Source organism: Microcebus murinus, chromosome 1 (assembly GCF_040939455.1).
Source record: "Microcebus murinus isolate Inina chromosome 1, M.murinus_Inina_mat1.0, whole genome shotgun sequence".
Taxonomy (NCBI): Eukaryota; Metazoa; Chordata; class Mammalia; order Primates; family Cheirogaleidae; genus Microcebus; species Microcebus murinus.
In genome coordinates, this window is record NC_134104.1 from 162,399,561 (window position 1) to 162,412,270 (window position 12,710).

At 35.6% G+C, this 12,710-nt stretch overlaps 1 protein-coding gene across 6 annotated transcripts in view; it reads right to left on the bottom strand.

Moving 5' to 3' along the window:
- The window catches only part of DENND6A (DENN domain containing 6A), a 68,956-nt gene that overhangs the window by 20,618 nt on the left and 35,628 nt on the right, over window positions 1-12,710 (bottom strand). For 5 of the 6 annotated variants that reach the window (XM_020280396.2, XM_020280393.2, XM_012789292.3 and 2 more), the window contains 7 exons: window positions 11,727-11,832; window positions 10,686-10,765; window positions 9,598-9,660; window positions 8,400-8,455; window positions 4,904-5,026; window positions 4,294-4,389; window positions 1,640-1,734 (listed from right to left, as the gene is read on the bottom strand). In XM_020280396.2, the coding sequence (XP_020135985.1) occupies window positions 1,640-1,734; window positions 4,294-4,389; window positions 4,904-5,026; window positions 8,400-8,455; window positions 9,598-9,660; window positions 10,686-10,765; window positions 11,727-11,832 (619 nt within the window). The remainder of the gene's footprint in view (window positions 1-1,639; window positions 1,735-4,293; window positions 4,390-4,903; window positions 5,027-8,399; window positions 8,456-9,597; window positions 9,661-10,685; window positions 10,766-11,726; window positions 11,833-12,710) is intronic. The other variant, XM_020280394.2, reaches the window with a different exon arrangement.

Below are 12,710 nucleotides of genomic sequence, written 5' to 3' on the forward strand. Positions count from 1 at the left end.
TCTCTTTTCTCTTACCGATTCCCTACCACAACTTGTAAGACTGGAATCAAAGAAGTCTTACTCTGTTATTAATCTAAGGATAAAAACACATTTTATACTGCTTTACTAATTTCAGCCTTTTAAGTAGGTAGGCCTATAAGGTTTATTCTGCAAATCACTGGTGGTCATGATAGCTATAAATGTATGTTTGTATTATGTTATTTATCAATTAAATAGCAGTTGGAAGAAAACATCTCATTTCTTTAATATTATACCCTTAAGTCTGTTACTGCATCTCTAGGATTTGTGATGCAAGAGGGCACTTTGCCTTTATTTAAAAGGGCCAAGAGTAAATGCCTTTTTTTGTTAAACATGTCTATAGAGTTGGCAGTTAATGCTGAAATCTGTCAAATAGCCCTTCCATAATTATACTTGTGAAATATACAAAAAATAAACTGATCTACCTAATTTCTATTAATGTAAAAAAACAAACAAACAAACAAACAAAAACATAGACTTAATATATGATCTAGCAATTCAACTTTGGGGTACATACCCAAAGAAGTGAAAGCAGGGACTCAAAGAGATATTTGTACACCCATGTACAACACTGTATAATACTATACATTACAAGAAGCACTATTTGCAATACCCAAAAGGTAAAAGCAATTCAAGTGTCCATCAATGAATGAATGGATAAACCAAATGTGGTAAATGCAATCAATGGACTATTATTCAGTTTTTTAAAAAGGAAGAGGCCAGGCGCAGTAGCTCACGCCTGTAATCCTAGCACTCTAGAAGGCTGAGGCAGGAGGATCACTTGAGCTCAGGAGTTCAAGACTAGCCTGAGCAAGAATGAGACCCTGTCTCTATTATAAAGAGAAAAAATTAGCCAAGCATGGTGGTATGCGCCTATATTCCCAGCTACTCGGGAGGCTGAGGCAGGGGAATCACTTACTTGAGCCCAGGAGTTTGAGGTTGCTGTGAGCTAGGCTAACACCACAGCACTCTAGCCTGGGTGAAAGAGCAAGACTCTGTCTCAAAAATAAATAAATAAAGATAACTTTAGATATCTCATGTCCCAACTATTTTAATGGAAAATTCAGGAATGTCCAGAGAGGAATGTCAGAGGTACCATTAAATTATCATCTAGGTTAACAAAACTTTCAACTTCTGAATTCATTTATTCATTAATGAATATTTATTAAATTCCTACCATGAACAAAGTGGTCAAAAGGAAAACTCCATCTTGTGACCACTCTCTTAATCATTACCTGTGCTACAGGGATGTATAATACTTGTTTTGAGACCTAGCCAAAAGTTTTGTGCCAAGTCTGGAATAATTCTAGCTTTCTAGAGGGTTTTATTCAAGCAGTGATAGAAATCCCTGTTTCATTGGGCTTATAGATATATAAAAAGCTCAAATTTTTGAGGTTTCATTTTATTCAATGCTTCAACACTATTAAGTATATTTTTTGCAGAACATTTTATATATATATATAAAGCTGCATATTTTAGTGGCAAGTTATATTCTTCTCAAAAAGCACTTATTTATGTTGCCTCAAAGAAAGCTGCAATCAATATTAAAAACTAACCAAGTGGAAGAAATACACCTACTCAGTAGCACTGTTTTTAACAGAACACCAAGTTTATACTTTACCTGCAGGTTTAAGGTCTCCTATTCGAATAATGTGCGGCCAGTGCTGGAGTGTTTTAGCAAAAAAAGGATTGGTTACTCCTAATATGACTGAAGGCCTATATAAAAACAAAACAAAGCAAAACAAAAAAGGTGAGAAAAAGATGGAATGTTAAATCAGTGAATAGCAGCTTACAATTTCTTTTCAGTGAACAATATACACATTGTCTTTTCCTTTACTAATACATTACGTATTAACTACATTCCAGGCAACACATTTAGCACTGGGCATATAAAGATGAAAAGACATGGCCCATCCAACAACACACAGAAAGAAGGGTTTTCATAATCAGTTATAATGCCAGAAATTATAGGCCCCTGAAGGTGGTATAAAATGCACAAAAATCACAAAGAACCTATATCTACCAGGGGATTAAAGGACAGCCTCACCAAAGAGATATTTATAGGAAGACATGAAAGATGAATAGGTTTTTGCCAAGTGGATAAGGGAGGTAAGGGTGATGTAGGAAAACAAAGAGTATGTGGCAAAGCGGTGAAGTAAGATCATGGTCTGTTTGTAGAACTATACACAGCTCAACATTCTTGAAGCACAAAGCAGGAAGAATAGTCAGAAATGAGAGTAGATGGGCAGATGCTGCCCACATCATTAAGTACCAAGTTAATATGCTAAGACGTTTAGGTGTTATAGGCAAAGGGAAGGGAAGCTACTAGATAACCAGGTGGATGAATGTCACATGAAAGAAATGTGCTTAGCAGAAAGATCACTCAGGGGTAAATTTGGAAGATACCCTACAAGGAGAGGAGGGGTGAGGGATTAGAGGAAAAGATATAAGACTAGAAACAGCAAGATTGGGAAGGAAGCTATGGAAAAAATATAACAAATGTTATTGGTCCAGGCGCAGTGGGTCATGCCTGTAATCCTACCACTCTGGGAGGCTGAGGCGGGCAGATCACTCAAGGTCAGGAGTTTGAGACCAGCTTAAACAAGAGCAAGACCCCATCTCTAATAAAAATAGAAAGAAATTAATTGGCCAACTAAAAATATAGAAAACAATTAGCCAGGCATGGTGCTACCCGCCTGTAATCCCAGCTACTTGGGAGGGTGAGGCAAGAGGATAGCTTGAGCTCAGGAATTTGAAGTTGCAGTGAGCTATGGTAACACCACTGCACTCTAGCCTGGGCAACGAGAGTGAAACACTGTCTCAAAAAAATACAAAATAAAATTTTTACAAAAAAGTTATAAGAGGCCAGATGTAGTCCAAGCACTCTGGGAGGCCAAGGCGGGCAGATTGCTCAAAGTCAGGAGTTCGAAACTAGCCTGAGGAAGAGCAAGACCCCGTCTCTACTATAAATAGAAAGAAATTAATTGGCCAACTAATATATATAGAAAAAGTTAGCCAGGCATGGTGGCGCATGCCTGTAGTCCCAGCTACCCGGGAGGCTGAGGCAGTAGGATTGCTTGAGCCCAGGAGTTTGAGGTTGCTGTGAGCTAGGCTGACGCCATGGTACTCACTCTAGCCTGGGCAATAAAGCAAGACTCTGTCTCCAAAAAAAAAAAAGTTGTAAGAGACATTTTAGGGTATCAAATTAACAGAATTTTTAAAAATCTGAAGTGCAGCATGCTAAGGAGAAATTTATGACACGTTAGTTTTCTAATAGCTAAGTAAGAACTAATGCCATTCATGAAAAAAAGAAAGAAGTGTTATTTTAGGGGAGAAAAGAAGGAAACAAACAGAATTCAATTTGAACATGTTTACTTTCAGATGCCATTAAGATGTCTGGGTGGCAATGTGCTTGATTACACACACACACACACACACACACACACACACTCTCTTGGTTATATAGGTCTGGATCTCACAGAGATCTGCGCTAGGAAGATATATTTCAGTCATTAGTATGGGGTGTTAAGAGAGGCCATGGGTACAGATAAGACAGTACAAAAAGAATTATTAGTCTGAAATCAGAACCCAGAACACAATACTGGAGAATATGAACATTTAAGGGATTAGCAGAGAAAAAAAGTCTGCAAAGGAGACTGAGATGCATCACCAGAGAGCCAAGAGCGAAGAGTATCAAGGATTAAAATATATTTAAGGTCAGCAGCATAAATGTTACAAGAAAGAGAAGGTGGGAAAATAGAGCAATAATGTGCCCACTGGGTCAGCCAGTGAGAAGGGTCTTGATGACTTTGGCAAGAATGAATTCAATGGATATAAAGAAGTCAACCTGCAGCAGACTGAGGAGCAATCAGAAAATCAAGAACTAGAGACGATAAAGAGAGATTTTTGTTGTTTCAGAAATCTAGCTATGAAAAGAAGATGAGCAACAGAGTAGGAGCTAAAAGGGAAAGTGTAAGATTATTTTTTTCCTTTTACTAATTGGGAAGATTTTTCATAAGTAGAATTGAAAATACAGTCTGATGGCTATTTATGACAACACAGCTTCCATTCATAAATAAAATCACTAAAAGAAAATAAGATACTAATTCCTGAAATCTGTAATCATTACTGGCAGCACCTCAAACCTTCGTTTTATAAAATCAATCTGCCTATATGTTCAAAATTTAAATCAAACTCTTAATACCAAAAATAAATCTATATAGCTTCGGTTATAAAGGTAATAACTGGTCAATAAAAGTTATTCTATTTACTCACGGAGCTTGAGTACGGGTAGTATATTCTTTGAATTCACTATCATGAATAGTGAAATAAGGTCGGAAATCACTGAAGTACTTTAATGGGGAAATACAGCTGTGGAGCAGGATGAACATGTAAAACAAAGGACACAGAAATTAAAGGCCCTATTTCATAACTGTGAAACATCTATACAAACAATATATATCCAAAAGGATAATTTATTTATTTCAATAAATGGTAAACTCATTTCAGGGAACTAGAAAGACAAATGGTAATATATAATGTTGAATGGCATACTGAAAGAATATATTGGGCTTGGGGCAGAAGATGGGGGGTGAAATTCTGGCTCTACCATTCACTAGATATGTGCCTTTGACTAGACACAGACTGTTCATGCAACTAACACTTATCAAGGGCCGACTTCATGTAATGAATGAATGTGCTTGTCACTCAGAATAACAAAAACATGGTTCCAGCCCTCATGGAGCCTTAATCAATTTTCTCATTCATTAAATGGTGCCATAATAAGCACTACCTTCTAACAGGGTTCATGTAATAATGTGTGGGGAAACATACCACAGACGGAAAAGTGCTACAAACATCACCAACAAGAACCAAATATACTCACTTAACAAGCGCCAACACAGTCTCTGAAGACTCGGACGGTGAAGGTGCCATGACCACAAGGGGCTCCCCCAACAGCACCAGCTCCCAAAGCATCTGGCTATGAAGAAAAACTGGGCAGAAACACCTGAAAGGTGGTTACACAGTAGAAATACTTTATTGATCCACTCCTGTTTTTAAATCCCTACATAATCACTCTAAAAACTTCACTCTGATATAAATTCTTCCTGCTATTTATATCTTTACCTGATATACAAAATAATTTAAAATATGGTGATGCACAGAGACATGAAAAGTCTCTTTTATCCACATATATATATAAATTTGACTCATGCTAATTTTTACAAAATTAAATGTAATATATCGACACACAGAATTGACAAACAATAAAATTATATAATTAAATTGTACCATGTGATAGATTTGTTTTATCAATAATGCTTTGTTACATTTGAATTTCTATTCTAAATATTTTTAAGTAAACAAGAAAAATTAATTTTCCAAGGGGCACTTATTAGATATACTTAATTTAAAAGGTGATGCTTTTGACATTAAAGAATAATGACAACAAATCACAAGGGGGAGTTCTAATGCTCAACAGAATTACTTCCTAGAGAGATAGACCCCATACAGAAATGGTGCCTATTTTTACAGCAACTCTGGAACTGGGTGGAGGCCTGTTAAGATACAACTCTGCTAGTACATAACTAAGCCTCAGACATGTGGTAACTTTTACTTATTTAGTAATTTCCTCCTGGTTTGGTAACAATTTTTCCTAGTGGATTAGAGAAGAAAAAAACTTATGACTATGAAAATCATAATCAATCCACCTAGTTGAGAAAAAGAAGAAAAATCAAAACATTTAAGTAAAAATATGAAACAAATTTGTGAAATGGAAATTAGGAGTTATTTTTAATTACTCAAAGGCAAGAAGACAAAATATAAAGGGAGTGGCAAAAAAGAAACAAAACAAAAACAGCTCAAGAATAAGGCAAAGGAGTTCTTCCTTTTCCCTTCCTAAACAACTCAATCCTGCCTTAACAACTCAATCCTAAAGCAGAACATGGTAGGCCTCTCTGCCACGAGGAGAAGAGAGCCACGTTGACCAAAGGTAGGTATCAGAGCTTCTGCAAGGTCAGGTGGACATCTAAGTGTAGAGGGTAGCCCGCCGTGAAGCCGTTGGAGTCCAAATATGGTAAGGAAGATCTGTGTGTGGGTGATCTGGTTTGGGGTGACGGAGCCCAGGAAGTGTAAAAGAGGCAGCCTAATGTGTAGTATCAGAACCAGAGTAGGTTGTCCATGGTGTGGGACCACCTGACACAAGGTGTCAGAGCAGGGAAACGATGGTGTCTCCATGGAGAAGTAGACTGGAATGGGGTGCATAGGCACACAAGTAGGATAAGGAAGGCATTCATGTGGGGGGTGACCTGGTAACAGGACTAAGAGCTTAAACAGAAAGACGGCATCCTTTTGGAGAGCTAGTCTAGTGGGATATATTAATAGTAACCTGAATGGGGTAAGAGGGTATCCATGTGGGGGTCAACCTGGAAAGGAGAGTCACAGACTGAGCAGAGTAAGAAGGGTGTTCATTTTGATAGCACAAGAAAGTGACTACAGTGACTATAGTCAACAATAACCTATGCCAATTCTTCACATTATTCCTCAATGAGTCATGTATCGAAACTATAAATAGTATGCATCTCTCTTTGTATATTTTTCCTGTAATATTTATTCATTTATTTGGGGGATACTCCCCCTTTTCATTCTAAAAATGCCATAACATATAATTTTTTTAAAAGAAAATTGTTTTTAAATCACATTTATAATTTACAAATAGTAAAACTGACCCTTACCAAAGACAGAGTATAGTTCCATCACCTCAAAAAAATTCCCTCATCCCCTTTGTAGCCGATTTCCCTCCCCCAATTCCAGGCAAACACTGATCTGACTTCTGTCCCTATAGTTTTGTCTTTTCCAGACTATCATATAAATGGAATGATTCAGTAAGTATCTTTTTAAAAATCTGGTTCCTTTCAGTTAGCATACTGCTTCTGAAAGTCAACCATGTTGTTTTACATATCAACAGTTCCTTATTTTATTGTTTTGTTTTGTTTTTTTACTGCTAAGTAGTATTCCATTTGTATGCATGGATTACATTCTGTTTGTTCATCAACCCAAACAGACATTTGGGTTGTGTCCGCTTTTATGCTATTACGAATTAGGATGGTATATGAACATTTGCATACAGGTCTTTATGTAGACATATACTTTATTTTTATTGAGTAAATACCTAGGAATGGGATTACTGTGGTGTGCCAGGAGCAAATATATATATTTTTTTACTAATCAATCTTTGAAGAAGCAGTATTCCATGTAGTTAAAGGTCATTAAAAAAAAAAAAAAGACACCACAAAAAAAAACTATTCTATGTCTTTCACAACTTTTAGTATCTAGTAATTGCTCACTCATAGCAGTGGTTTCTCAAGCTATACAACAGAACCACCTGGGGAGCTAGGTAAATTAGCTTCAAATTAGCTGCTCTAAGATCAGTACTTTTTTTTATTAGGTGCGAGAGTATCTCTTTTTTAGCTTTTTAATTTTGCATTTTAAAATTTTTCAAACATACAGAAAAATAAAGAAAATAATGTAAGACCCCTTAGATTTAATATATATCACTTAGATTTAATAATTAATATATGCCATTTTTTACATCATCAGTGTTTTGTTTTGTTTTTTAATTTCGGCATATTATGGGGGTACAGATTTTAAGGTTTCAATAAATGTCCATTTCCTCCCTCCCCCCAAAAGTCTGAGTCTCCATCATGACCATCCCCCAGATGGTGCACATCTCACTCATTATGTATGTAATCAGTGTTTTAAAATAAAACACGAACCTCATGACATTTCACCCCAGAATAATTTAAAATGCATCTCTTTTAAAAAGTTCATTTTCTAACATTATTACAATATCATTCTCACACCAAAACAAAAAATAATTTGTTTTTAACACGTAATACCCAATGCATATCCAAATTTCCCTGTCAAAGCTCATAAAATATAGCCAGGGATAAACCACTGTTTTATAGAATGTAAAACATAAAGATTATTTTTTCCCAATTTTTTCCACATCCTTTAAGAACATTCTTTTGTTGTTGTTGTTTTTAGAGACAGAGTCTTGCTCTTTCCCCTAGGCTGAGGTGCAGTGGACTGGTCAAGGCTCACTGTAGCCTCCAACTCCTCGAGCAATCCACCCACAGCAGCCTCCAGAGCAGCTGGGGTGACAAGCACCCACCACTATGGGCTAATTTTTTTTTTTTTTTAGAGACAGGGTCTCACTATGTTGCCCAGGTTGGTCTCAAACTCCTAGTCTCAAGCAATACTCCCTCCTGAGCCTCCCACGGTGCTGAGATTACAGACATGAGCCACTGCGCCAGGCTATTTTTAAAATAACATCATCAAAAAGAGAGAAAAGGCAGTTAGTAAAATTTTTTATTCTTTACCTGAAAAGATCCATCTCATGAACAGTAGGTAAAATAACAGATATATGTGTATCTACCTAAGAGATAGAAAAGAAAAATAATAGAGAAGGTATCACCAAAATTTGCAGAATTTTTTTTTTTTTTTTTGAGACAGAGTTTCACTCTGTTGCCTTCAGTAGGGAGTCATGGCATCAGCCTAGCTCACAGCAACCTCAAACTCCTGGGCTCAAACAATCCTTCTGCCTCAGTCTCCTGAGTAGCTGGGACAACAGGCATGCACCACCATGCCCCGTGAATTTTTTTTCTATATATTTTTAGTTGCACGGCTAATTTCTTTCTATTTTTAGTAGAGACGAGGTCTCGCTCTTGCTCAGGCTGGTCTCGAACTCCTGAGCTCAAACAATCCTCACGCCTCAGCCACCCAGAGTGCCTAGCCCAGAAATTAATTTTTTAAATATTTTTTCTATCTCATGATCAATAAGCCATTTGCCCTGTCTACTTTTTAAAGATTCTCTTTCTCCAGGAACAGCCAGAGAGAATGGGTCTTACCAATTTCCCCTATTATAGCAGAAGATCAAGAATAACTTAGATACTATAGATAAAGAATTAATCCAACAGTTAGATTAATTCACAACTGTATGAAATACTACCATTAATACTAGTTGATATATCTAACATGCAAAGTCAGTTTTCCTATGCTCTCCATCAGTTAAAATATTTCAAATGATCAACAGTCTTAGAAACAGGAGTGCTCAAAAAGAAAAATAAAGAAAGAAAGACATATAAATAATTTAAAAAAAAGAGAAAAATATTTCAAATGAAAACTTCAACCACTCCCATGAACAGATGTTGCTTTTGGAAGAATGAAAGGCAGAATCCTTTTGACTGAGTCTCCTAAAATCAGAAGTCTGCTGGCCACTCTCCTAAGATAAGAGGTTTTGCCAAAAACAAATCTTGTTGAAAAAAATATTTACTTTCCCATTGTCCTGACAATTGCAGTATAAATTCTGAGTTCTCCAGTGTCTACTGGAGAAATAACAAGAAAAAAACCTCTAAAACATTAGAAAGTTCATTATCAATTCATTAAAAATTATATATGGGATATTTTAGTAATATTCAGAATATATAATAAACCCAAGAAACTCTGGATTTGCTAGTTTCAAAACTCTGTTAAAAGAGACTGTATGTGCTGAATAATTCTACCACAGCACCACACTACCTGCTGAGTTAACTGCACTATTTGTGTTGTCCCAGGCTTGTCATGACATGTGGGAATCCGTACCTTAAAGAGAAAAAGAAATTATTTTTGGCTGTAAAAGACTGAGAGATTAGACATTCTCTATCCTTTTGCATAAAGGTATACTACACAACACCTAAAAACCTACAAAAATAAAATATTTATGTCAGATTAAAAAACTAACATATTTATTTCTAGTCACACAGAAAGTAAGTGAACCAAGGTCTCCATACCCATATACACATAGAAATCACTAACTCACTAAGAAGCAATCGTGCTAATAAAAAAAAAAAAAAAAAAGAGAAAGAACATCAACTTCATACTGCTTCCTGTTTACTGTTCCAATCTTTGCTTCATTAATACACACACCCAAACATACCCTTTCAAGCTAGCCAAACTTTTGGATAAATCTCACAGGAAACAATGAGAACTTTCAACCCAGAGCTATCAGTAGTGCTTTTAAGGATTTCCCAGGGAAAACATATATCCTACAAAAACCTAAAAAACTAAAGAGAATACTGTCAAAAATAATTCCAACTTGAGAGTGAATTGCAAAGCACTTCAAGGACACTCATACAAGACTAAGAGTGAAATACTAATTCATTAAAAAAAAAAAAACTTAATAGAGAACAATATCCTGAAGATGTTTGACATTACATGTTAAGAAGATCATTTAAGACTAAGAATCAATAGCTTTCCTAATTTCTCTTAATTTTTAGTAATTCATACTTGATTCTACAAGTGATCTGTTTCTGCATACCACCCATGTCTGGTAGGGCAATGGATTTGCAGAATTCTAGGAGGTGGCATTTATGTTCACGTGTATTACATACAACTGACACACTTATGCAAACTCTATAGGATGCAATGGGACTGAGGCTCCTGAAATTGTGACTAATGGTTCTAGGAAGCAAGGTGAATTCTGTTATCTCTGTAACACCTCACATCAATGACAAATAAGCGATGCAATAACATGAATAAATGTTATTAGGAAATTAAAAAGCAAAACCCATGTGGAAACTTTCTACAGAGTTCTCTAAAAAAGAAACAAAAAAGATATAGGCTATTACCTTCATTACCACTCCCATGATAGGCAGTTGTAACGTTTTCCCTGGCACTGGGGCAGGCCATCGATCAACATCATTACAAGCTGAAAAATATAACAAAATATTTCCTTAGTATATATGGAAATATTAAAGTATTAAAAATGAGGCATTACGGCTGGGCGTGGTGGCTCACGCCTGTAATCCTAGCACTTTGGGAGGCCGAGGCGGGCGGATTGCTCAAGGTCAGGAGTTCGAAACCAGCCTGAGCGAGACCCCGTCTCTACCAAAAATAGAAATAAATTAATTGACCAACTAAAAATATATATACAAAAAATTAGTCGGGCATGGTGGCACATGCCTGTAGTCCCAGCTACTCAGGAGGCTGAGGCAGTAGGATCGCTGAGCCTCGGAGTTTGAGGTTGCTGTGAGCCAGGCTGACGCCACGGCACTCACTCTAGCCTGGGCAACAAAGTGAGACTCTGTCTCAAAAAAAAAAAAAAAAAAAAAAAATGAGGCATTAGAAATTAGAACTCTACTTTCTACAGAGCAGAAAAATATACTGGGAAGAATGAAAGATAAAAGGTAAAAAGAAAAGTGATGAAAACACCTTACATTTCACTCAGAAATACACATGTGTTCTAAGACATAAATTGGTTCTCAAAATTTTTGAAAGCAACAAACTAATAGGTTTAAAGGGATTTTTCCTATTCATTTATATATTACTACTAAAATTAGCTGCAAAAGCACACCAGGTGGCAAAGGCCTTCCATCTATATCAAGAGACATAAGGATTTCTGTTCAATAGTACTCTGAGTATTAGATATGTTAACTAAAAATTTATTAATATCCTAATAAATAGATATTATCACAGTGGCTAGATGAGATAACAAAAATGATGTTTGTAGGTAAAGATGACTGCCAAATAGTTTATACCTCTCTCCCATCATATATTACTTAAATTCTTATTGGATTTTTTAGAGATCAACTTCATCTTTATCACTCATTTCCAGTAAAATTTTTTAAATCTTTCATAAAGATATACAACTTATACAATGTTTAACTCACCTGCTTCCAAATAAGGTTCATTCTTTTCAAAATACTCTGGTGCTATCTGTTTGAGCACAGTGTGAAAAAAATGAATATATGGTAACTTGCTGATCAAAACCAATGACTGGGGAAAAAAAAGAAACAATATTTTTTTAATTGCCTAATGATTATAATTTGAATTTGCCATTCATTTCTTGCATGAGCAATTACTAACAAGCTAAAATCACCAAAAAGTATGGATTTTGAAATAAAAAGGCTTTTACAATGAATGGTTACAGGAAACAAAAGCATAACGGCAGAATGCAAACAGTTAAACCTTATTACAATACTTTAAGAGAATAATGGCATATTCACAGATTTTCCTGCTCTTCAAGAAAAAAAATTTCCTATAAACAGACTAATGTCATGGATAATTTCCAAAGCACAGCTCCATTGTCCGCAGCAAGCATTATCAGGAATTAGCCATGTGAATTATTCCTATTAAGGAAAGTGCAAATTGTGATGCTTTTGCCAAAGACCTATTACTATTTTATTTTACAGTTCAACCAACTTAGAAATTGTGACTTTATACTTTGATCACTTCAGATATAAATTATGCTGGATTTTTAAAATGTATTTTTTCTTGAAAACCACTTTTTCCCTTTCCATCCAGCATCTATTAGTGGTCAGATCAAATTCTGGTTACAAGGGAAAAGTATGTCTTGCTAGCAGGGATCAAATAGGATAAACTGATTTAAAAAAAAAAAAAAAGAAAGAAAAAGAATTGTACATTTAGAATGAAAACAATAATGACTAAAATGTTGCTAAAGTTTATTCACTAGCTCTTCAAAAAAAAAAAGATAGTGCAGGCTTTTATTAATATAACAATATTATATATATATATATATATATATATATATTTTTTTTTTTTTTTTTTTGAGACAGAGTCTCACTTGTTGCCCAGGCTAGTGAGTGCCGTGGCGTCAGCCTAGCTCACAGCAACCTCAAACTCCTGGGCTCAAG